Source organism: Pseudonaja textilis, chromosome 2 (assembly GCF_049901715.1).
Source record: "Pseudonaja textilis isolate UNSWEBS1 chromosome 2, rPseTex1.2, whole genome shotgun sequence".
In the NCBI taxonomy this organism is placed as follows: domain Eukaryota; kingdom Metazoa; phylum Chordata; class Lepidosauria; order Squamata; family Elapidae; genus Pseudonaja; species Pseudonaja textilis.
This window is the reverse complement of record NC_141991.1, coordinates 193,868,015-193,895,387: the sequence shown is the minus strand read 5'-3', so window position 1 is coordinate 193,895,387 and position 27,373 is coordinate 193,868,015. Positions and strand designations below refer to the sequence as shown.

Here is a 27,373-nt window from a genome sequence, read left to right as displayed (position 1 = left end):
TGTCAATCTTTTTCTCTAAAACTTAGGAGATCTTAGAAATTGTCTAATGGTGTTCACTTTTCTTTCCTCTGGTAACTTATGTTATTTTTGACAGATAACAATATTTGATGCTGAATCAGAGGAACATCAGGACATGGATCTCGCAATCCTGACTGCACTCTTGAAAGGTACTTTATGTTGTCTTTTCTCATGTACTTCCAAAATCAAATCAGGAAGTAGAAGTTAAATTATTCTGAGTATGAAACTTAACACATAATGTGTTTATGCATAGGCACACATATGTCTGCTCCAGATCAGCTCAATCTGGCTCTGGCTTGGAACAGATTGGACATTGCTAAAAAACATATATTGGTTTATGGACAACACTGGAAGGTAAATTTCATATTTAATTTCTTTCTGCTGCACATGACTACTACCATCAGTTCTGCTTTTCTGCATTGTTTTACATGTCTTATCATGCATATGGTGCATTTTATATCTGAATTGCCATCAGCGCTGTGATAACATTAACAAAAATTTTCATTCCCCGTATTGTGTATGAAGGTTGGCGCCCTTGAACAAGCAATGCAGGATGCCCTTATTATGGATCAGGTAGAATTTGTGAAATTGCTAATAGAACATGGTGTGAATCTACACCGCTTCCTTACGATATCCCGACTGGAAGAACTATACAATACTGTGAGTACCTGAAATTCTGATTTGCTTTTAATAATGACAAATGACTTTTAAACCATAGAATCAAAGAAACGAAACAGCATCACAGACTCGTTTGTTACTGTATAAATAGGTTACAGGATAACTACAAAGACCCATAAAAATGTTAGGTCATTCTCCGGTTTGGGTCTCTTCAGCAACAGATAGAAATCTACGATTGTGTGCAGTTTCGATCTGTGCTCGCCACTGGAGTGCCCTGATCCTTTGGATTTGTGGCTGAAGCCACCCCATAGAGGTGGTGAAGAGGGGGGAGATTGCTAGCCGAGTGGAGGGGAGCCGCATCTCTCCTCCTTGGCTGGTCTAAACTCCCTTCCCCGAAGGCTGTTGTAGCAGTGGTCAGAAATGGCCACCTCAAGGAAGAACCCGACTGGATAAGGTAGTGCAGGAGGAAGACAAAGAGGAAAGCAGGACAAACTGGGCTAAACAACAGAGAACATCTAAGCAAGGTACCCTGAATCTAAAAGTACCTAGAGGGATACTTCTGAAAGAAGATCTTTAAAGGAGAAAGAAAAGGAGGTTAAACCCCCCTTTTTTACCTTTATATTGACAATTACAAATGGTGTGGAAATAAATTTATATTAATCTATTTTGACACTAATAGGCTAACCTTAAGCTGAAATCTAAGTGTCAAAAGGAGAATAAAGATTTTTTCTTGGTCATTTTAAAGCCCTAAAAAGGAGAAGAGTGGAGGCAAAATGGTGGGACTTGGAATAATGGAAAAATGGAGTGCCACCTGGAAAAATAAAGAGGATTAACAGTGAAACTTTGAAAAGAGAAATAAAGGGAGAAATAGTGAGAAGTTGGAAAAAGAGTAATAAGATATGAAGTTGAATACATAAGATGAATATGCATATGAAATTGTGTCTGTATGGAAATGTGATAACCCGGAATGATGCTGTACTCAAATAAGATGTTTTATTTGTTTGGTTAAAACTCAATACAACTTTATTTGAAAAAAATGTTAGGTCCTTGAAATTTATATATTCCCAGGGAACTTTATTTCTTTAACTAAGAGGTCAGTAAAAACATGCACTAAACAGCTAATACATATATTAAATATATATAAATCAGTGGGGTTTAAAATATTATATTATTATAAAATAGAGAAAAAAAAATCCCCAAAATTTGGCTATATTGTGACTTCTGGTTTAGCCTTAAGAATAATCTTGCCAGTTTTGTTCTAATGGACAGCTCTATTTTGTTTTGTGTGACATCTATCCCACCATGCTATACAAAATGGTAGAAGGAATTGGGCAAAGCAAGTAAAAAACTCCAATGTTAACAATCTTTTTTTCTTTTCAGCGTTTGGAAGCATCTCAGGCCACTTAAAGATTGTGAAACCCACAACAATAATTTTTAAAAAATCCTTGAAAAAAATAACACGGGATGTAAATAAGCTATGTATTTGAAACAGAGTAAGATGAATCCTGGGAATTTTTAAAGAAAAAAGAAAACTCCCAAATTTTACACTGTTCTTGTCCCCACCTCTCTTGAGTTGAAAACCAAAGTCAAATAGTCTTCCTGAATTCATTCTGATTCACCAGTTTTTATATTCTGGAGTCCATAATATGACCTCAGTCCCAATAATTGCTTCTGTTTTGAAGAATACTTTTGGACCATCACATGCTGAGATTTTGCAAGTTCTTGTAAAAGAAATTTGGAGTCTTGTGAGATTCTGAAGTTTTCACACAATTTCTTCATGCAAGTCTCTCAAAACTCATGAACAATTAAAAAAAATAGTGTAATTAAATATTATTTTGGTGATATATTTACATGCTATTCATTTATTCATGTTATTTTTTTTATTTCTAAATTCCAGAGACAAGGGCCAACAAACCTACTTTTGCATCATCTTCTTTGTGACGTGAAACAGGTAATTTCCTTCTAAAATACGAAGAGCAAGGGCTTTTATAGGCAGCAATTTATCACTATTTGGTATTAACAAATGTATATATCAGGGGTGCCAACCTTGGCAACTTTTTAAGATATGTGGATTTCAACTCGCAGAATTCGCCAGCCAGCCATGCAAGTCTAACAAATTGGCAAGGTTGGACATTTATTGGTCCATAGCAATTGCTGTAATAAAAAAGATGATACTAAATAAGATTTTCTAATTGAATACTCTTCTGTGAAATATTCTCCATTCCTTTTTGTCTTGTTACGGAGGAAGATATCTGGGTAACTTCTAATTAAAGATGTAAAAATTTTTAGGAATATGGTATTGACTAAAATGATAAAAGCTATTAACTGCTCATAGGTTATTGCTACAATGAATGTATATGTAAATTGTGGAACTTTGTTCTAATTAAGTGTTCTTCAGTAGCTAAAGTAACAACAAAGTTGATTCTTATATTCAATATTCAAGTTAACTTTCTGTAAAAGCATTAAGTTATATAGTAAATATTTTATTTTATTTCAGGCACTCTATTTGGCCATCAGATAATTTGACTTTTATCTCTTTGTTTGATTTGTTTGGCAGTTTTCTTGATTTTAAAAACCTTGTCAAATATTTGTTTCACTGGCTTTTATTGATGCCACATTAGATTACTGTTTCATAGCTAACTGTCTTCAATTTTGGCCCAGGAAATAAAAATGAATGAATAAACTGTAGCCTAGAAAAGTTTTATATTCATCACAGTTTAATCAAGAACACAAGAGGAAATTTTAACAAAACTAATGTCTTGAATTCACCACAAGGTGACAAGAATAATGCTTTTGAAAGATTTTCTCAGATGTGAAAACAATTTCTTACATATGTTACAAAACAAATATTTGTTGCAATGTAAGATGTTAAATATTTGTGTTACAGAGTACTCTTCCCGTCGACTATAAAATATTGTTGATTGATATTGGATTGGTTATAGAATACTTGATTGGTGGAGCTTATCAGAGCAGCTACACAAGAAAACATTTCAGAATTTTATACAATAATATTTACAGGAAACATAAGGTAAATAACCACATGATTCCATGCCACATTTTCTTACATTGTATGGGGAGCACCCTCGTTCATCTTTATTTCTTACCTCCCTTATGCTTTGCTTATGCTGATTTTGTAGTTTTACCATCGGAAGCTCAACTAATGTGGAGAGGGATGGAAGAATAAAGGAAATTCTATTTTTTATGTTTTAAGTGTATATTTGAAATAGGCAATAAACAGATGACCCTCATTAGATCAGCACACGATCAGTGTAATATTTCAGATGTGTGACTATTTCTTTTAAAATAGTGACCCAAACTACACCACCGTTACAGCTGTGCAGTAAATAGGAGGGAACACTAAGTAGGCTGCTTTGAACTCCTCTACAAAAACTGAGCTTTAAATCTAATAAAGAAATAAAACAGAGCTATTTTCAAAAGCTAATTGTAAACACTGAGTTTAGCTTAAAATGTACTAACATGATATCCAAGAAATGTTGAAAAATTGCTATACTTATTTTTTGCTTAGCTTGCAACCATGACACATGCTTTTTGTAAAGCAAATTAAACTCTGTATAGTTTTATAAGCACATATTTTAACTTAGTGGGTGGGAAAGGACCGTTTTGCATGTATGCATGCATTTTAATCAGCATTGTTATGACCAGGATATATTGTTTGTGCAACCTAGTCTTAATAAAGCTCTTTCTTTCTATTTCATAACAAATCTTTAGAATCAAGACGTTGCCTCCAGGCTGGTGCAGAACCTCTCGCTTCATCAAGTTAATCAGACTGGGAGTCGAAGTGGAACTGCTGAAAATACTTTGCATTCCCAGTTTATTAGAACAGCTCAGCCATACAAATACAAAGTACTGTGAATCTTGTTTACTGGTGCAGTTTGTTAAAAGGGCATTAGACTGGAGATCCTGTTTGTTCACTTGACAAGATAAAAGAGGCAGGCATACTGGCTTAATTTTTTCTCTTTAATATATTGAGACAAGGTTGAATCAGATAAGAGCTAGAAGTAGCACTGGCCTTCTATGCTTCTCTTGTTTTAGTCGGTGCAGTGAGAAGTAGAGAAAGATTTGAGGTCTTTGCTGAAGTCAGATAATAGACAGAGATCGTTTGGAAACACTTTAACCTGCCTGAGCCAACTTAAGATAAGGGATAGACTGAATAGATCTTACTCAAGATTTGACTGTCTGCAACAGTTCTTGTTATTGTGGGGTTTTGCTGAGATAACAAATAATTCTCCTAAGTCTTTGAGAAGCTCTTCACTCATTTTGTTTCCTGCTAGACATGGCTGATAATAGAATTAGAAATGATTACAGAGTTAGACTATAGAACTGGAATTATGGCTCATTATAAATTATTATGCCAGTTTATTGCCTGAATAGTCATGATTTTCTAATGCAAAAAAATATTTATTTAGACAGTTTCCTATCTGATTGCTCATCCTCATATCCCAATACAAAAACTGAAGCATAAACATGTCCCAGCAATATTTTTTTAATGGCTTTCATCTCATTGACAACTCACAACTGAAGCAACTTAAAATCATCATTAGCCGAACTTTAAAGCTGCTCTAGATGTTAAAGCGGTGCTTACTCACTTCTCCCAACACATTTTGGGGGGGGGACATGATCTAGCACAAGGATCTCCAACCTTGGCAACTTTAAGACTTGTGGACTTCAATTCCCAGTCTTAAAGTTGCCAAGGTTGGAGACCCCTGGGCTAGCCTACTTTATTAATAATACAACTGACAGAGCCTAAGATATGCCCTTAGCCATTGTAGGAACAGGTTTCTGCTCTGTTCTCTGTGCACTGCTCTCCATGGACTTTGGCTGAAGAGGAGGCTAGAAATTTAGGTTCTGCAGAAGCATCTGCCCATCTAATACCTTTCTGAAGCACTGGTCATGTCTCAATGTGGACTCCTTATGAATCCTTTGGCATATTTTTAGCATTCAATCTCTTGATCCATTACTCCTTATCTCACATGCCGCCTTTGCATCCATTAGTCCAATTGGTGGGTCACAGATGTGGTGGAAAGGGAAGAGTGAAGTGGGACTCAGCACCATGATGTTCCATGCATTCCCTCCTCTGTGCCTGATGCTATCAGGCTGGCTGGTTTTAGACACAGGTTTAGTGGGAGTTTCCCCCCACCCCCCCAAAAAGATTGCTAGACCTAAATTCAGAAATAATCCAAGCGATAGATCACACACCTAGAGTATTTCTGAGCTTGCAACCCATTAGTCAGGCAATCTGACAGATGCCTAAAGCATAAATATGTTCCAGCATCTGTCCATTTTCCATGCAAGCATTTTCCAATATTCTCCCATTCCTGTCGCATCACATGTTAAAGAGAGTGATTGTGGGTTTTGTTTTAAAATTCACTGACAGAAAAACAAAGCCAGGAGTATTCTGTATGTACATTTGCATTCTTGGAAACCTGCACTTCGGATTGGCTAAACGCACAGCAACCGGATTGGTCGAGTGCGCGGCACTGATTGGCCGTTACGAAGCAACCACGATTGGCTGAGCCGATCACGGCTGATTCGAATGGCTGTCATTGGCTGCGGCGCCCAGCACCAGTTCAATATAAGCCGCAGCATACTCAGCCGGCGGCCAGATTCAACTTAATAAAAAGAGCTTAAACAAGTCACTGCCTCGCGTCCCTTTGTGACCGATCGACCGACTTAACAAGGAGAATCCACCAATTGCTTTCCTTAATCTGTTTTAGGTTAAATCTATAAGGATATCTGTATTCACTGGCATCATAGCTAAAGCAGAAAAAAGCTTCTTCATAAAGGCAACAGAATAAATATAGCTGGCTATTAGCCCTCACCACTTGATGAGACTTGGCAGCTTTCTCTAGTTTTTCACTGTAGCTGTTGAAATTGTGATCTGGGTTGTGGACTTTGTATTTCTCTGTACTTCTACTAGTTTCAAATACGCCTTATGTGTGTTTAATTGCTTAGGTACAAACCAACCACAAAAAAGTTTAATATTAATTATTGCATACAGTTTTCTGACAGTTGTTTCATGTATTGCATTTCCATTTGTGAACTTACAATTTTCCATACAATGTTTTTATCTTTTAAATATTACATATTCCCACTTCTGCTTCTAACTTTGTAGCTCCAAGGCATAAAGCTAAGCTTGACTGACGGAGAAAAAAATGTTAGGAACAAAAGGCTGAAAGTTTAATGACTGATATTGACTTTTTATTGATTAACTTATAGGAAAAATCAACAAATTTCCATAAATCTAAGAAGAAGGTCAAAGATGAATTCACCGTATTTGATGATCAAGAGTCAGTTGGTTTTATTTACCCCTACAATGATCTCTTGGTTTGGGCAGTTTTAATGAAAAGGCAGAAGATGGCTAGGTTCTTCTGGCAGCATGGAAAGGAAGCAATGGTGAAGGCTGTGGTAGCTTGCAAACTCTATAGAGCCATGGCACGTGAAGCCAAACAATGCAACATGGAGGATGATACAGCCGAAGAACTGAAGAAGTATTCAAAGTAAGGACCTTCCTTTCACTTTGGATAATAATGATCTGCGGTACTTAGAATGATTAGACACTTTTCTCTTGGTTACTTAATACAGTTTTTATATTAAGGCAGGTGAAATCTGATCTGAAAAATCTTTTGGCTCCGCATGCAAAGATCTGGCTTGAAATATATGTAATCATCCCTAAGCACTATGTCAGGAGTCCGGCAGTTACTCCAATTAAATCATGAGACTCAGGCCAAACTTCCAAAACTAAGCAGGCTTTATTTGGGAGTTAACATGTTGGCACTGCCTGGGTGTAGCTGAGACACATAATTCACTGTCACCCTTGAGCCTGGTTTCCCCCCACCCTCTGGGTGTATCATAATTCATATTCTCCAATGACACACATCCATATCCAAGAGTCATAAATCATATTCTCCAGTTAGATTTTTGCGTGGCAGAAACTTCAATCACCTCGTTACAATCTCTGAAAAACTATATATGGAATGCAGTTTTGATTTCCAAGCTGCTGCACTGCTCTTTCAAAACCCTTCCCCCCCTTTCTACTTACAACTCTAAAACATCCATATAAATGTTTTATGAGTTGACACACTAATTCAATTTTTTTTCTAGAATTCTTACAGTGTACGTACATTCTTTACTTGTTATGATGCTGCAGTACATCATGTTATATAAAAAAAATGATGAATACAAATTCTGGTTTATTTATGAACTATATTTTTATAAACTATATTTAAGCTGAGGGTCCTATATGTTTAATTTCATTATTTGAGATACTTTATTTTGTGTATCTGAATGATGCCTAGATTAAAATCTATTGAAATGTTGGCATTATTCCTAAAATGAGTTATTATTTTATAGTATCAGCATGAAACTTATCTCTTCTTTCTGTTCCTATCTGCGATTCATCTTTACTTTATCTGATTAATAGAGTCTGATAGGAAGTATAAAAGACTAAGTCTTGTTAGACATAATGGGATTAATAGCTGAGTAATTAGGTATATGATTGTAGTAAAATAGGTTTTAAAAATATAGCTGGAATCTATTAAAGCTGATGAGAGTTTTAGCATAAATCAGGAATAAGCATCCAAGAAATATATAAAAGCCTTGAGCCCTTTTTAAATTTCTGCCAAGATAACAGAAATTTGACCAAGATAACCAGGGCTATTTTCCTGCCATTTTGAAGCAGACAGCATAAAATCTATTTTAAAATCAAAATTTCAAATTCTGAAACATCTTCCTTAACTAGTTCCCCTGTAGTTTTCATACATGTATTTGATACTAGTAAAAAGTAAATAAATAAATGTGAGCCCTTGATTTTCAGAATAAATTATAGAAAGATGCTTGGATTTTCTGAAAGAAATACTTTAATTTAAAACTGTAGAAAAACATTGTGTTGTATATAACTGCTCTCTAAATCTCACTTGGCATAATGTTCTGACCAAGGCTTTCTGACACAGTAACAATCACACGCTGTTGCCAAAACCCCTTTTTAAATTTCAACGGCTGTGACTTATATGCATTCGTAGCCCATAATAAGTCCCAAACAATTTATAAATAGTCCAACAGAAGTCTGTCGCAGTCTTTCAGGATAAGGCCAACATGGAGCTTCAGATTTGAAATCAACCAGAACGAACAAAGTTGCTTCCTGCAAAGGCTCATGTCCCTTTGCTCCTTCTTTATTTCTTGTGGAAGGGGCCAATCATCTCAAAGCCTTACTCCCAAGTCGCCCCTTTTGTCTTAACTGTTCTTGCCTTCTAGCAGCTCTGCGCAAGTGCACACTGGGAACAAGCTTCCCCTGTTCCTCTGCCTCACGGATGTCAGATTCTGGAGGCTCCAGAGTCAGCACATAACTCTCAGATGACCCTAGCCCCATCTCTGTGTTGGACTCTGATCCCATGTCTGATTTCTCCCCAGACTCCAGGACTGGCCCATGTTCCTCCCCACTGTCGACTCTGCTGCCAGCTCTGCAGGCCATCAGCGGACCACAACACATAATTCTCATTCAAGAAAATGTTTAAAGTCATGCTACACATATGATATAGAGATATATGCAAAGACGCCTTGGTTCCTATGATAAATTCTATTCTAACAGTCACAACTCTCTTCACCTTGCCCTATTTTATTTTGCTGTTATAGTGAGTTTGGGCAGCTTGCTCTAGATGTGTTAGATAATGCATTCAAACAAAATGAGCAGATGGCCATGAAGCTGTTGACATATGAGTTGAAGAACTGGAGTAACTCAACATGTCTGAAACTGGCTGTGTCGGTGGGTTTGAGACCTTTTGTGTCTCACACATGCACCCAGATGCTGTTGACTGATATGTGGATGGGGCGTCTAAAAATGAGAAAGAATTCCTGGTTTAAGGTAAACAGTTTATTCTTTATCTAAACCAAATTTCTTCTGCTTTGGGTTACACAGTTGGAGATGCTTAAACTGGAATTATATGAAGGTTTCCCTCATTTTAGTTCAGTGATTTTAGTTTCAAGAGAGAAAGCCCTGTTTGCTGAGGTAATCTCATTATATTGTTCTCTTATCCTGGTCTTTTCAAAGACGTTATTAAGAAATTAACTGCCCCATTACAATTTTTATTCTGTTGACCCTCTTTTTCTGTTTGACTGTCAATCACTGTCAATTACCTAACCGTCTTCCAACGTAATAGCTGCTAAAGCTTAATCATTTTCATACATCTTGGTCAGTATCAGAATATGAGGAAAATTAATTTTTTAAACACCACTACGGTTGTAGATGACCTGTTTCATTCATGGATGAAATGAAAGCAACATCATTGGGAAACCCAAGATTTTTTTAAAAATATTTCCAGGATATGTTTGTACCAATGCAAGATAAGGAAAGTTTTTATCAGTTTCATAATTTTGATCCTGTGAGTAATGCAGTTAAATTGGATTCTGGGACAAGCACAAATCCAATATTGCATTATTTTGTTGTACCTGAATAGTACGTGGTTCATCAGTTATGATTCTTGACTCTTGACAAATGTATCTTTTCTTTTATGTATACTGAGAGTATTTGCACCAAGACAAATCCCTTGTGTGTCCAACCACACTTGGCCAATAAAGAATTCAATTCAATTCAATTCAATTCAATTCTATTCTATTCTATTCTATTCCATTCAATTCTATTCTATTCTATTCTATTCCATTCCATTCCATTCCATTCCATTCTAGTCTATTTCATGGCCACATACAATTACTGGATTGGAGAACTACAGTATGTAACTGTGTGAGTTTTGAACAGATGGTGAGAAACAGTAAGTGGATGTCCCCAGAGGAACTGCCTGAAACATCTATACATACATCTATCCAAGGGTGGAAAACTATGGCCCCTTTATGACCCGTCAACTTTAATGACCAGAACCATTGACCCATCTATACTGACTCAAGAATTCTGGGAGTTGAAGTCCACAAGTTGTAAAGGGGTCATAATTGCCTACATCTATGCATATTTTTTCAGATTCTGGTAACACCAGGTATCTTAAATGTCAGTGTCTGATGAACTGACAAAAATGCAGGAGAAAAACTGCACGTAACTTATCTGACACAACAAACAAATGAGAACTTTGTGATAACTTATAAGGCCCTCTTTCCTGTTTCTCAAACCCTGAATTGTTGGTTATCTCTTTAAAAGCATTTCCTCCTTGGATTATGGTAGGGGAAGGAATGGACTCTGTACTCTTTTAACCCAGGACTCATTTATGTTTCTTAGTTTTGCAGAAGCCTTTGCCTCTGCTGCCAAAATAAATATAGATTATCATACTCCGTCATTTGATTGTTTCATAGTAATTTTTTTTTAGAAGAAACTTTTATTGGATTTTTTTTTCATTAAAAAGTGGAAACATTAATAAAAAAGTAATTAAGATAAGAAAAAGAAAAAAATGCAGAAAGAAAGAAAAAGAAATATGAAAGTTTATTCTATTAATTCATTTGTTTTATTTTTTTGTATCCTGCCTTTACTTTTACAAACAACTCAAGATAGCAGATATATGCAACACATCTTTCTCCTCCTATTTTCCACACAACAACAATCCTGTGAGGTGGGCTGGGCTGAGAAGGGGTGGGTGGGAAGGAGAGAGAGATTGGCCCAAGATCATTTAGTCATTTCATGGCTGTAGTGAACTTGAACTCAAGTTCTCCTGGTTCTAGCCGGTGCCTTAACCAATAGATGAAACTGGCTTTCAAGATTACTTTCAATTCTTCTATTACCTATTTTTTCCAATCCTCAAACCCATGTATGTCAGTAATGGTCACTTGCTTACTTCCATATGTAGTAAGAACACATAAAACAATGTTATTTCCCAATCATGGAGTACGTTTGCCAGCTCTATTTTTGTGAATGTATTTGACACATGTAACACTACTCATTGAGAACTGCATTGGTTGCCTGTATGTTTCCTGGTGCTAGTTATCACCTATAAAGCCCTTCATGAGTTGGAACTGGGTTTCTTAAGGGAAGTCTTCTCCCAGTTGTTTCTACCAGTTGTTTCTATCAATTTTCATGTTGTAGTTCCCCTCAGCTAAGGGCTGGTGACAACCAGGAAATGTGCCATCTATGTTACAGCCCTTCCCTTCTGGAATAGTCTCCCTTCAGATATCAGGATTACCTCAACCCTGTTGGGCTTTTGTAAGGCCATGAAGACTTGGTTGTGTGTATTTTGCATTATTGTAATAGTTTAATTGTTTTTATGTTTTATGATGTGTGCCAGTCAGTCACTTGCTGAGATGGATGGCCATAGAAAGTAAATAAATAAATAACTAAAGATAAACCATTTTTGTGTTTGACGCACACACATACATCTTTAAAATACATAATATATTTATATATAAAGCATAAATATATATTTTAATGTGTTTTTTGAATTGTTTTTACCTCTATAAATGACCATAAAAAAGGCCTGCAAGTCTGATGGTTGGTATAAAAATCTGCTAAATAAATAAAACAAATAAAGCCCAAGATAGGCACCCATAAATCAGTTGATTGGAATCAAAGTGCACTGATATAAAACCATTTATGGAACTGCAGCACAATGGGCACCGCACATACTCCTGGAGAGAGAGTGTCCATAACAGAAAACCTTATCATATGAACAAAGCTTTTCCTCCAACCCAGGTAGGAAAAATGTCCAGCCTCCAGACCAATCAGGATTGCAAGGAGGGCAAAAGGTTGAAACTCTGCTATCCCTCCAACCATGGCTATAATTCAGAATGATGGATCCCTATTACTGATATTTTAAATGTGATTTTTGCAATCAGGTGAATTTAACTGATTAGATTGGATTAGACTAGCCAAGTTAATCTTTGCCAAGTTTAAGATGCCAAGATGTCAGGATTGGATTTGCTTTTTGAAACCTTTTGTGCAGTTATTGCCCAATAACAACTATTGCTGTCTCATATTAAGTAAGAATAAAAAAACACCCATTCATAGTAAAAATTTGATGCTCTTTTAGGTTATTCTAAGTATTCTTCTACCTCCCACCATCTTGATGCTGGACTTTAAAAGCAAGGCTGAAATGTCCCATGTGCCTCAGCCCCAGGAGCCCCACCAATTCACATGGTACCATGGTGATCCCAACACCACCAGTGGAAAAGATAACTTATCATTGGTTAGTATGTAAACCAGGTTTGGATTTCATTTTATTGGATGGAATAAAAGCAGACTTTTTTTTGTTAGGAAATGTTCTGATCTAAATATTGTATCAGAAGAAAAATCTAAAGCTTACAAAGTTTTAGGGGCAGGTTTATATATTAACAAAGGAGAAGTGTCGGTCACATGCTTCGCATATTCTAAGTGCCATAATTGAATAACTATGCGTGCCACAGATGTGATAAATAAATACAAGGCAGATAGCATGGTCCTTGAATAATGACCACAACAAAGCTCAAAATTTCTGTAGCTAAGCAAGAAAGTTTTTAGGTGAATTTTGCCACATTTCATTACTTTTTTTTACCACAATTGTTAAATGAATCACTACATTTGTTAAGTTAGTAACATGTGTGTTAAGTGGTTTCCCCATTAGCGTTGCTTGTCAAAAAGTGATTCAAAAAAGTGATCACATGACCTTGGGCAATGCAATCATCCAGAATATCAGTCAGTTGCCAAGCATCCAAATTTTGATCACATGACCGTGGGGATGCTGAAACAGTCATAAGTGTGAAAAAAAGGCCCTAAGACGCTTTTGTCAGTAGCGTTATAACTTCAGATGGTCACTAAATGAACTGTTATAAGTCGAGGACTATTTGTACATAGCTTTTTCCACTACATTTAGATATCCTTTTTTCTGCTAGGAAATTCACAGCACAATTTTGTTATTATTCCAACAGTTTCTTTTCTTTTCCACTTTTTCGCCTCTTGTCTATCGTAGAAAGAAGCAAAGTAGCTTTATTCTGTCTTCGATATATCATTAGTACAACACAAGTACACCCAAGCTCATTCTTTTTACCAAAAACTGAGGTTTTAGAATAATTTTATTCAAAATGACAATTGCAACAATAAACATGAATACAAATGGGAAAAAAAGGATAGATAAAAGGTAAAAGAAAAGAATGAAAATAAAAAATAGAAAGAAAAAAAATATAAGACTATGGTAAAGAAAAAAAATGTATATAAAGAAATAGCTTTCCCCAACGAAAATAACTTTGTATATCCCGTTTACTTTTTTAAGGGGCAATCTCTGAAGATGATTAGAAGCAAAGTATGTGAACCAAGTGTCTTTTCAAAGGTTGAACACTGATTTGAGCAAAAGGCTATTCCCTCATGTTTTAGGGCAGGGGTCTCCAACCTTTGCAACTTTGCTGGCTGGGGAATTCTGGGAGTTGAAGTCCCCCAGGCATAAAGTTGCCAAGGTTGGAGGTTTTAAATCTCTAAACTCACTGTGGACTGCTTTCTTGCAGCTTCCTAATGATTAGAGGAATTATAAAGAGCTAGGCTACTTATTGGGTTTTCTTTTGACTGCAGCTGTAGGTTCCATTTTTAGCAGAGCTTGTCTTCACTTTGCCATTTCTTCCTCAGAAGTCCCAAACAAAGCATATTTATGCCAGTCTATGCAAGTTGGATCTATAGAGACTACTTTGCAAGCCAACATAATGTTGCCTGCATCCCACCAATTCAGAAATACTTACAGTGGATTGATTTAATCAGAATATTTGCTTATTTACATATACTGGAATTCATTCATTTAGTTGGATGGCAACTAATTTAAACATTTCATTTTTTTAAAAAGAACAATTATGATTTTGAGAAAGAGGTTGAGAAGCAAGCTGAAAAACCTACTTACCCCAACAACAATGAACCACAAAGCCTTCTTGGAACGAGGAAGATCTATGAATTCTACAACGCCCCTATTGTCAAGTTCTGGTTCCATACGGTCAGTTATTGATGTTACACTGAACGTTTTACCCAAATGTGTATCAATCCCTCTGCATGCCACTGAAACAGACCTATTCATGAGAGAGAAGAAGAATGTGGCATTTTAAGTAGTTACTTGGTTGAATTTTATTTTACATATTTATTTAGATTTTCTAATAGCCAAATATATTGCAGAATGATCTTATTTGAAATAATGATATGGAGTTTAACGTCCTGAGAATGTTGCATTGATAAGACAATGAGATTACTAAATATAAACCTGCATATTTAACTGACTGATTTAACTGACTGATACTATATTTACAATTCAATCTCTCAAAATATCAGCATTGGTTCTATGGGCTTACTTTGTGATGATGTAAACTATTAGTTGCTCATTTTTGTCACAGCTGTCAATCATAAAATGTCTATTGTATATTTGCTAGATGGCCTATTTAATCTTTCTCATGCTGTTTACTTACACAATCTTGGTGAAGATGAAATCAACCCCCAGTGCTCAGGAATGGCTTGTGATCATCTACATTTTTACTACCTCCATTGAGAAAGTCAGAGAGGTATGTATGCCCTTGGTTTAATAATGCTAGCATTATTGCTGTAGTTAATTCTTACATACAAATACATCCAGATATGTGTACAATTACAGGTAGTCCTTGATTTACGACCACAATTGAGCCCAAAATTTCTGTTGCTGAACAAGACAATGTTTAAGTGAGTTTTGCCCCATTTTATGACTTTTTTTTGACCCATTTGTTAAGTGAATCACTGCTTTTTTAAAGTTAGTAACATGTTTGTTAAGTGAACCTGGCTTCCCCATTGACTTTGCTTGTCCGAAGGTCCCATAAGGGGATCACATGACCCCAGGACACTGCAACCATCATAAATATGGGTTAGTTGCCAAGAATCTGAATTTTGATCACATCACCATGGGGATGCTGAAAAGGCCATGTGTGAAAAACAATCATAAGTCACTTTTTTCAGTGCCACTGTAATTTCGATCAGTCACTAAATGAATACTGTTGTAAGTCGAGGACTACTTATTTATGAAAGACAAACAAACAAACCTGCAGGAATTTTCAATCAACTTATTTTTTTTCTTGAAAAATATTAATATTTCATATTTTGTAAAAACAAAACTGAACAGGAGGTCGAAAATGTACATTGGGAATGCAGCCTTTCAGCAATCTATATTTTTGGGTGGGTGGGTGGAAGTACCAAATACATCTGAAAGCAGCACTTAACAGTTGTGGGCAGCATTTTTGTTTTGCAGTGTTCCCCTTTCCCCCAATTTCACAGAACTGGGGCTGGCAGGGGCCATTTAGGAGTTTCAGCTTTTTGCTGATGCATTTGATCCTGGAACCAAACACTGTACCTAATTATAATTAAAAATGCAATAGGTAAATATATACATTAAATAGAAATCAAATGTACTTTTTAAATGCTGCTTTTGCCTCTTTCTTTTCAGAGTACAATCTTTACCATGCTATTTAAAGACCACATTTTGCCCAAGAAATGCTGTGCTCTCCCCCCACAAAAAATCAGCCCCAAATGTACAAATTAATTAAATGTTGTCTATGTGTATGCTAAAGATCCGGCTTTGATGGAGTGAGTAATTGAGAAGCTATTCCTTTATGAAACAGCATTGTGCACTGGTTCTTGGGTTACCAAGTACAATTTTGCAGAATGTTGTGTTTTACATATTAGTAATTTACCTCACAAGTGTTTGCTCTATGCAGTGTGGAGACATTTGTCTCTTAGATTGTATCAAGTAATTGCTAACTCCTGACCATATATTTATATATTTATTTCTTTAAATATTAGTATCTTTTCTAATAGTATCCTTCAACTCATTGGGACTCATACACCTGGAGTCATTCATATGTTTCCCTTTTTTTTGGGTTGGAGGCAAACATTTTAATACCACTCCTTCACTTTGCAGCTTATCAGCACAATCGTAGCAATGTATAATTACTTTGTACTGTATAATGTGTTAATAAATCTTTTTTATGACCTTCCAAAGTTTCCAGTTCATAACTTGCTTTGCTGAAAAAGCCCTGAAGGGCACTCTTATTGTTCCAGAAACCTCCACACACACTCCACCACTAATTTTCTCTAATGTCAAAAATTTATCCTTTCAGGATTGACATGCCTTTTAAAAATGCCCACAAGTTGTTTTCTTCTTTTTGTATCAGAATAAAACTAATTCATTAATTCATACTTCACTTGACTAAAACTCTTTTGATTTCCCTTCTGCTTCCTTGGTTTTTTATTAATATCCTTTTATTAATATTTCATTTTGCCAGAGTGCTAGCTATATTTTAAATAGATGTATAATTATTGCAGCCCTACAGTCACTCTAATGAAACAGAAAACAAATAGACATAGAAATAGAAATATATTTCAGTGGGAAGGAGAGACAAAAATCTGATATTCAGAGTTTTTGAACAGCAGTTGATTGAGTAATTTGAGTAATTTCAATTGTTCCTTCTGCCAAAGTCCCCCAACCATTTTTCCAAAATTTCAGTGAGTGATTCTTTGCTACCATCTTGCCAATTAGCTACCCTAGTCACGTTTCCAAAGTTGCAAATATCTATTAATCATCAAGACAATTACGTTTGACCAGGGATAATAATAACTTTTAGGAATCATAGACTATTTACGAAAAACATTTAAAGCAATAAGAACACAATTTTATTAACTTTTTGTTATTGCTGTTGCACAATCTGCATGCAAAATGAAGATTTTCCAGATCAAGGAACTTAATAGCCTGTTTTATCTGCAACCTCCATGCACGTGCTTCTGAACCTCAGACTATGAATACGTTCACAAGTAAGTTGTAAATTGAAAGTCTAAGATATGGGCTATATCTTAGACTTTCAATTTACAACTTACCTGTGAACGTATTCATGGATCTTCATTTGAGCATAAGGTTTCTGTCTGCAGTTATTTTATTCTCATCATAAAGAAAAGGAGCTGAGATGTTGTACAATACTAATTTTGTGATCTTGATATGTGGTTGATCAATAATCCTGACATGAGCCCATTGGAGTACTGGAGATGCTTCAGCTTCAATATGAATCTTCAATATGAAGATATTGTTATTGAGAGGTAAAACTCAGAGAGGAAAACATGAGCTAACTGCAAGTGAACTTGTCAAGGTATTTGAGCGTTATCATTTTACACATAAAGATACCCTCCATCAAAAGGTTATTCATTGCTCTGGTTCAATGAAGTGATAGGTAACTGATAAACCCTCCTAGAAGTTTTGGAGGAAGATCTCATTAAAAAAAGTAACTGGGAAAAATAAGGCATGAATGATGCAGGATTTCATCTATTATTGAGTCTATCATCTGCACCTCTATAACTGTCTGGTTTGGTTCTGCACAGACTTCAGAGGATAATTAGGACTGCAGAAAAAACAATTACTACCCACCTGCCTTCAATCAAGTATACTGTATATTGTACAGGTCAAAAAGAGGGCTGTGAAAATATTTACAGACCCCTCACATCCCGGACATAAACTGTTTCAACTCCTTCCCTCAAAATGACGCTATAGAGCACAGCACACCAGAACAACTAGACACAAGGACATTTTTTCCCCAAACGCCATCACTCTGCTAAACAAATAATTCCCTCAACACTGTTCAACTATTTACAAAGTGTGCACTACTATTACTATTAATCTTCTCACTCCTTATCACCATCCTCTCCAACTTGTGACTGTATGACTGTAACTTTGTCACTTGTATCCTTGTGATTTATATTAACTGTTTCCTAGTATGATTTGATTGCTGATTGTACCCTATGACTATCATTAAGTATTGTACATTATGATTCTTGATTCTTAACAAATGTATCTTTTCTTTTATGTATACTGAGAGTATTTACACCAAGACAAATTCATTGTGTTTCCAATCACACTTGGCCAATAAAGTATTCATTTCTATTCTATAAAGAAAATTTCAAATTTCAAGAATTCCAAAGAAAGAACATAGACCAAATCCATAAAACCTGAGAAAAATACATGAATAAATTAAATGACCTTTCCCCTACTGTCTGAAGAATAAAGAAGACACAAAATACAGTAATTAGACCTCCACTTACTATTCAAGTATTATTCAACTATTCAGTAGAAAATCAAGGCAGCAAAAAATAGAATGCATCAGGTTGAAGAGATAGTCAAAATGTGCTATTAGTGTATATTGTAACTCTCTAAGAAGACATCATTCTCTGATCTGAAGCAAATCTGAATCAGAATAAATTTTCTTGTCATCAGAAATAACCCATATTTGGCAAAACATTAACATTGAAAATAAACAAAGATCTTTTAAATTTTAAAATTGGCTTCTTTCTAAATTATAATTACAATTTAGCTTACATAAAAGATAAAAATATATCTATTTCAAGCTACTAATTCATAGTCATTAAAGCATTGTAATTTGTGCCTTATGAATGAAAAATAAATAAAAGTAATACTGACAATAATTATTTTATTTCTGGAGAAAATTAATTTAACGTGTAAGTGTAATAGAGGTGTTGGACATTTGCCTTGTAATAATTCAGAAGTCAAATGGAGAATCATTTTTCCTTTGTCTAGTGTCACTCTATTGAGATACATAATTGCGTTTATATAGTGATGTTATAACAAATCATTCTGCCTTTAGATTTTTATTTCAGAGCCAAGCAAGTTCATCCAAAAGGTGAAAGTATGGATTTATGAATACTGGAATTTTACAGACTTTATTGCTATCATCCTGTTCATGACCGGATTTGGTTTGCGCTGGGCTAATCCTCCACTTCAAACAATAGGAAGGTTAATTTATTGTTTGGATATAATATTCTGGTATGCTCGACTTCTTGATTTTTTTGCTGTGAATCAGCATGCTGGCCCCTATCTGACAATGATAGGCAAAATGGTAAGTAATGTTGAATGCTATTAATAATAATTATAACCTTTTCTTAATGAGTCTTGGCTTTAATAGTTCTCTGGGTAGTCTAAGAACCATGAAACTATGAGTACTAGTCCTGCTTTAGGCATGAAAATCCAGCTGGATGACTTTGGGCCTGACACTCTCTCTCAGCCCAACTCACTTCACAGGGTTGTTGTTGTTGTGACAAAAATAGGAGGCAGAAGGAGTATTTAGTATGTTTGCCACCTTGAGTTATTCATAAACAATAATAAAAGTGATATAGAAGTCAAATAAATAAAAAGTTGTGGCCACACGAGTCAATAGAACTGCAATACTGGACCAGAAATGTGCATGGAATAATAAAATGAGATGATGAAAGACACTTGACTTACTGTTTACAAGATATGTGTTGGTGGGTGTTGCTCCCACTTGGAACCTCCTGTTAATATCATGAGGAATTTATTCAGCCTTAGGTATTAACTCAAGTATCTTGGTAATCTCTCTTACCCTGTCTCTCTTTTCCTTCTCTTCCATTGTAAATCAGATTATAATCTACAATTAATCTTCAATTTATTCTTGACTTAAATCTTGGATTCATTGAGAATAACAAACCAGGCTCCCCAGTTTAAACAATATGCTAAACAAAGAATTCCTGATTTATTTGGTCATTTGAATGACTGGGTTAAATGTTCAAATATTTTGGGAGAAGGGTTTATGAAAAGCTCATTAATTTGATTGGAAATAGATAATAAATCATGCTATTATTAGCATGATTAGAATATTATTATTATTCATGCTTTTGAACAATTGGCAACCCTGTATCTTGTAAGATGCCTTTAAATCATTTATTAATAGATTGCACAATCAGGTTTATTAAAAGCAACAACAGAGACTGTCTTTTCTTTAAAATTCTTACTACTATGATAGCTTGTTTTGTTTTTCGTTACAGACAGCAAATATGTTTTATATTGTAATTATGATGGCCATAGTGCTATTAAGTTTTGGCGTTGCACGAAAAGCAATACTTTCTCCAAATGAGCAGCCATCATGGACTCTTGCACGAGATATTGTATTTCAGCCATATTGGATGATATTTGGTGAGGTATATGCGGGAGAAATTGATGGTATGTCTGGTGTTGTTGAAATGTTGCATTTAAATTTCATGTAAATGAAATCACCTTCATGTAAATCTTCTATTTACATTTATTAGTTTAATTGTTTTTAATAGATTTATAGTCAGTATGCTTTAATAGTAGATTTTTCTGTATGCCTCCCAGACTCACTTCTTGTAAAATACAAATTGGACAAATAAAACAAATAAATGCATAGCTTACTTATTAACACGGCCATTTATTATGTGGCTAATAATAATGAACAGTGGAAAATGTTTGCCTTAATTGTGCTTTATAACCTGTGATACAAATGAAGCATAATTTCATCATTCTCCAATTTCACCACAATGAAAAGCTCCAATATGTGGATAAATTAGGGATGGGGTGTTTCTGGTTCAGCCTGGTTCTATAGAACTGGTAGCTGTGAAGAACAGCCGACACCGAATTGGTTTGGGTTTTGGCCCACCCACCTGCCTGGGCTTTAGGCTGTCATTTATTCCCTGCTTTTCCCTCCTCAGCTGCTTTGTGTGGCACAGCTGATGTTGAAAAAGCAGGAAATAAGAGGATTTTCAAACGCTGCACACCCAAGCAGTGCTTATCAGCTGTCCAGGTGGCACAGCTGATAATTTCTTGCAAACACTGCACACACACATGTCATGATTGTCCGCAGTTTGGAGAACTGGTAAATCGCTCCATTGGCTGGCCCTTCCCCTACCTGCCCACTCACTCCTTACCTGGCATGCGAGCCATCCAACTTGCCTGGTTTGGTAAGTTGCTATTTTTCCTTTTTTTCCCCCAATCATCAGCTGATCTGCTCTGCCAGGAGATTTAGATTAGCTAGAAAGCAAGAAATCCTTGGATTTCTTGCTTTCTAGCTAATCTAAAAGCAGAGCCAAATCTTCCTTAGGACTGAAGCTTCTACTTTTCAGTGCAGGCTTAGGTAGCTGATTGCAGATAGATAGATCTCTAAGTGAATGTGTGATTCTATAAGCAACTCAATATGCCTGGCTGCTTTGCCTGATTTGGGTAAAAGTTGCTCTTTTTTGTAAAAAAAATCAATATTTACATCAATATTTATAATATTTACATACAAGCCATGCCCACCCAGTCACATGACTACCAAGCCACACCCACAAATTAGGCCACACCCACAGAACCAGTTGTTAAGAAATTTGTCAACCCCTGGGATAACCAATAAAATATACCTCTTTTCCCCATCCTTTCTGACTTTGATGATTGACTTTCCCAGCAGGAGTCTGTCTTAAACTCTTAAAATTAAGGGAAGAGAGAAAGATAGGCTAGATGACTAGATGATTAGGTAGATGATTAGATGTCTTAGATTGCACTATGCCTTAAATATACTATATTTATATATACGGTATATACTTATATAATTATATACTATAATCTCTAGTGAGGTTGTAGTTCAATAATTTTCAGTGCTTTCAGCCACTGCTCTGACTTTATAACCTTCATAATATAGAATAGACATTATGAGATATATGTGTTTTTCTAAGAACTCTGTCCTCTTGTCAGGTGTCACTAAATTCTGTAAATATGTAATTTGTCTTTCATTATGATAAAATAAAAGAAATAATTATACAGAAAATGGTTGGAAATAATTCATTTATGGCTAATTCACTACCATCAAATTGATTAAACTTCATTATTTGGTTTCAACTGGCTGGAGCACTTAATTCATGAATGGATGTATCATTATCTTAGTATTCACAAACAAGATTTATATAGTTTATTTTATATTTTTTCAGCTTGTGAATTAGATGAAAACTGTCCTCCAGGTTCATTCCTCACCCCATTTCTTCAAGCAGTGTACCTCTTTGTACAATACATCATTCTGGTCAATCTACTTATTGCTTTCTTCAAGTAAGTATTGCTTTCTTCTATCCCTATCTTGATAATTTTAAGAAATTTTAGAATTAAAGTTCCAAAGAAAATTTGGGGGAGTATAGTCCAGACATACCTAGGGTCATACCTAGGGTAATACGTAGGGTATTAACATTTATGTTTTATTGTTATTATTGGTAGTCTATCTAGTGTCAACCCTGAAACTGACCGGACTGGTCACTGGAGCCATATTGGAGCTTCAATGTTGCCACACTGGAGTTGAGGGATGGGGAGGGGAGATTAGAGATCGAGAAGTTTGTGTAGCCAAAATAAAATACTTTCTCTTGAGAACTAAGGACACTCTCACACCTGGATCAGGGAAGAAGGAGGGAGGTATCCAGATGCTTAGACAGCTTCTTGATTGGACCATGTGACTGACTGTTTGGAATTTGAGGAACAACTTTCTCTTTTAACTAGGTGAAAAATGTGGGAAACTTTAAAGTCAGTTTTCGCCAGATATGTGCCAAGATGATTTTTCCAATAAAGCTATCTTTTGAGGAATCTACCTGCTTCGGAGTTTTGCTTGCTATGGATCTATTACTTGGAACCCTGACATGTAGCTTACTCCATGTAGCTTTATTTTTACAGAAGTAAAAATCCACTTACTTCAGCTATAATATATAGATTCCAAGGCACAACTTAGGAGAAAAAGCACAATAAGTCCAAGGTTATGATCATGATTTTTTTTCTTACTAGATGTTGTCTATTCCTAACAAATGAATTCAACACTGAATGTTTTTTTCAACAGATTCTTGCTTGCATGCTGCCTTTGTATCAGGGGTGGGATGCTACCAGTTCTGCCCAGTTCTATAGAACCAGTAGCTCTGAAGAGCAGCAGACACCGAACCAGTTCTGTGTTTGCTGCTGTTTGGCCCACCTGCCCGGGCGATTACCTGTCTTTTATTGCCTGCTTTTTCAACCTCAGTTGCTTTGTGCGGCACAGCTAAGGGTGAAAAAGCAGGAAAAAAAGAGGCTTTTCAAATGCTGCGCACCTGCACGCAGTGCTTTTCAGCTGTCCAGGCAGCACAGCTGATTTTTTTTTTACATGTGCGTGCAAAATATAGTCACCGAACCAGTAGTAACACCGGTTGAATCTCGCCCCTGCTTTGTATAGATGTCTAGGATTTACCATTGGTGGATAATTATCAGGCAGGAGATGAAAAGCAAACTCTTTATTTAAAAAAATACTTCATTTGGTGTTTTCCTTATTAGAGTCATACCTTTTTTCTTTCTGAGTTATATGGCACATGTTTCAGTTGCAAAGGAACAATCAAATGATTGGTAAAAACATTATGAATATTATCACCATTTACGTTTTTTGAAGGAATGCAGGTAGTCCTTGACTTTCAACCACAATAGAGCCCCAACTTTTTTTTGCTAAGCGAGATATTAGTTAAGTGACTTTTACCCCATTTTGTGCCTTTTCCTGTTGGTTAGTCTCTTGCAGTTGTTAAGTGAATCACTGCAGTTAAATTAATGACACTGTTGTTAAGTGAATCTAACTGCCCCATTGACTTTTGCTTGTCAGAAGGTCACAGAAGGGTATCCACCTGACCCCAGGACACTGTAACCATCCCAAATATTAGTCAGTTGACAAGTGTCTGAACTTTGATCATGTGACACAGGTATACTGCAATGGGTGTAAGTCTGAAATCAGTCAGAAACAGGTGGTATTCAGCAGGTTCTGACCAGTTCTGGAGAACCAGTAGCGGAAATTTTGAGTAGTTCGGAGAACCGGCAAATACCACCTCTGACTTGCCCTGTCCCCATATCTTCTCTGCCTCCCGAGTCCCAGCTGATCGGCGGGGTCTTCTTTTGTTGCCCTGAACAGGAGAACGGAGCTGGAAAGCAGGTTAGTGGGGTGGGGAGGGAATGGGGATTTTACAGTATCCTTCCGCCACACCCAGCAAGTCACACCCACAGAACCAGTAATAAAAATAATTGAATCCCACCACTGGTCAGAACTCACTTTTTAAAGTGCTGTTGTAACTCTGGTTACTAAACAAGCTGTTGCAAGTCGAGGACTACTTGTATTTCTTCTTGTTTCCTAATGTAAGTGCTCTCTAACATAAATATGATGTAACATGTCAATGGTTATAAAGTTTGTGGTTTGTAAAGTGGCCATACGATCCACCCTCTGCCTTTCTTTCTTAATCCGCAGTAATGTTTATTTTGATATGAAGTCTATGTCAAACAAACTCTGGAAATACAACCGTTACCGCTATATCATGACATACCATGATAAGCCATGGCTGCCCCCACCTTTCATCATATTGAGCCACATTGGCATTGCGCTAAATTGCCTTTGCAACCGCCGTTTCCCAAGTGAAATGGATCAAGAGGAGAAGGAGCATGTTGAACTCAGTAAGCAGAGTCTATCTACGTTTAGATTTCTTATACAAGGACCAAATATATATGTCATTAAAAAAAAGGACCATAATGGCATTCCAATTGATAATTGTGTACTTATGCGTATAGTCAAATAAGAACTTAAATTCTCTTTAAATGGGTGTTTTTAAATTCAGAACTGAAGAAGTTATGCTGCTCTTTTTTATTATTCCTTCTTCCTTGAATGTGTAAGCAGGCCGCAGAATTCTAAAAATAAAGTTTATTTATGTATTTGTTGTAATCATTGTTGGCACAAAGAACAATAAATGAATGAATAAGGTGGAAAATTTGACCAACTAATGCCACACTTGCAAATATATGCCACATCAAACAAGAAGTATAAAGCAAGGAACAACCAGGGAGAAGAAATCAGGAAGAAGAAAATAAGACCTGGGAGAAAAGCCAGGTCTTTAAGGACTTCCAGAATGTCATCAAGATCTTCTAAGGGAGGGAATTTCATTGCACAGAGCAGTTCTTCCTCTCCACTGCCTAGCACCCATGTGGGTTTTTTGGGATGTGCGTGTGCAATTCCAAAGAAGAATTCACAGGTTATGATTACAATCAGCATCCTAGTGCCAAGTGAAAAGTGTACATCATGTTCAGTTATTTCTAATCAAGTTGAGTTGTAGCTATACCATTCAGCTGATAAAACATGCTGTGTTCCAGAGAGGTGGGGTCCTTGGTGCTCTCTGAGCTTGGTTTTCTTGTGGACATTTAAATACCAAACTAGATAACATCATAAGTGTATACTGTTGATATTAGCTGGTTTGGTAATTAAACGTCTGCAAGAAAACCACCAAGATTAGAGAGCACCAAGGGCCTTACAGTTCAATCCTGGGCTACAAATATTATGTTCTATTGATTCCAGAGAGACCCTGTAATGATAAAACTAATTTTAGCATAATCTCTGAGCATGAACTAGATTGTTTAGAAGGGAATGCTGTGGCTTCCAGAATATGTTGAACAACTTTTGTTCATGCAAACTATCAACTGGTAAAACCATTATATTACTTTTTCCCCTTGAGTTTACCTCTACCTTCTTTAAGGAGGGCTGCCTTTATATGCAGGAAAGACAATAACTTTTTTTCAATATCATCCGTTATTTAACAAAGTATGAGGAATAGACTATATGTGATGTTTACATAGATGTGTGTGTGTGGTGTGTATAAGATGAATGGAAATTACAATGAAAAGGATTTTATTTATTATATTTTATTTTATTCTGGATGACACACAATATAATAAACAATAAAATACAATACAGAACAAAACAAGATGGCATCCAGTCACTGTATGCAAATAGACAAACATATCCAACCAGGGCCCTATCCATCTTAATCAAAGGCCTGAAAGACCAACTTATATCTTCAGATGTCATTGTCTCAAGTTTCATTTTATCACTTCCTATCAGCAGTTAATCTATACCAGGGGTGTCAAACTTGCAGCCTGTGGACTGAATGTGTCATGTGCTGGCCACGCCTACTCCCATTTTAGCAAAGGCAAAAAAAGTTGTGATACGTCACGTGATAATAATGTGATGCTGCAAGTTTGACAACCCTGGATCTACACTGTTGAAAAGTTCACCCACCTGTAATTGGCATGTTTCTGTCACATGTTTGGGGTTATTTAAAATAACTGGGGTTATTTAAAACCAACAAAGCTAAAATTGATTTGTTATTGCTTTACCTAGAACTGTACCTGAGTGATGAAGAATTAAAAAAGCTTCATGATTTTGAAGAACAGTGTGTGGAACAGTACTTACATGAAAAGAAGGAAAGCTTTCACTTCAGTGACAGTGAACAGATCCGTGTTACAAATGAAAGGTAGGGCATGTCTTGTAATAATACTTCTTTTGACACCTAACAACAGTGGCATTGATGGGAAGGGTCCAAAATTAATAAGATGCCAGTCACATCATCACAATGAAAACCCTGCCCCTTTTGTGCATGTATGCAATGTCATATGTAAAAGAGCCAGGTCAAGTATGCAAACCTCTCAATTCTTGCAGTTTTGAACTGCCCCTTATAACTTTGGCAACAAAAGCATGTTGAACTTCAGAACTGGTCCTAGACATTTAAATGTTAATTAAATATTTCATTATTGTATTATGCAATATAGTGAAAAAACAAAATAATAATAGATAATATTAAGGTCATTCTAAAAAAACATGAATAAATTCCTTAAGCTATACCATCCTGTTAAATTCTTTAGGCATTCTTCAGTTTCATACAGAAAGCAAAAATTTATTCAACTAAATGTTGGGTTATGCTGAATTATATTGAACAAAAACTATTCTATTACTCAAATGATCACATAGACCAAATTTTGGGTGCTGAAATTGTTTTAGCAGACTCCAAACAATTTAAATATGTCTCAGATATTCACATTTATGACAAACTATTCTATGAATCATAAACACCTTGCAGTAATCAAGAGTTATAGGGTAGAAAATGCAAGTGGTGAAACAATTTGACTTCATATCTAATGATTCTAATTTACCAGTTGGAAAATACAGTAAATACATTCCTTTA

General features: G+C 35.8%; 1 protein-coding gene across 1 annotated transcript in view; it reads left to right on the top strand.

The window, feature by feature from the left end:
- Positions 1-27,373, top strand: part of TRPM6 (transient receptor potential cation channel subfamily M member 6) — a 71,846-nt gene that overhangs the window by 18,330 nt on the left and 26,143 nt on the right. The window contains exons 11-26 of the mRNA XM_026703808.2: positions 95-167; positions 272-372; positions 544-678; positions 2,534-2,587; positions 3,524-3,664; positions 4,366-4,500; positions 6,874-7,154; positions 9,286-9,514; positions 12,612-12,767; positions 14,385-14,528; positions 14,956-15,084; positions 19,192-19,443; positions 20,387-20,561; positions 22,319-22,433; positions 24,616-24,818; positions 26,533-26,665. Coding sequence (XP_026559593.2) covers positions 95-167; positions 272-372; positions 544-678; positions 2,534-2,587; positions 3,524-3,664; positions 4,366-4,500; positions 6,874-7,154; positions 9,286-9,514; positions 12,612-12,767; positions 14,385-14,528; positions 14,956-15,084; positions 19,192-19,443; positions 20,387-20,561; positions 22,319-22,433; positions 24,616-24,818; positions 26,533-26,665 — 2,456 coding nt within the window. The remainder of the gene's footprint in view (positions 1-94; positions 168-271; positions 373-543; positions 679-2,533; positions 2,588-3,523; positions 3,665-4,365; positions 4,501-6,873; positions 7,155-9,285; positions 9,515-12,611; positions 12,768-14,384; positions 14,529-14,955; positions 15,085-19,191; positions 19,444-20,386; positions 20,562-22,318; positions 22,434-24,615; positions 24,819-26,532; positions 26,666-27,373) is intronic.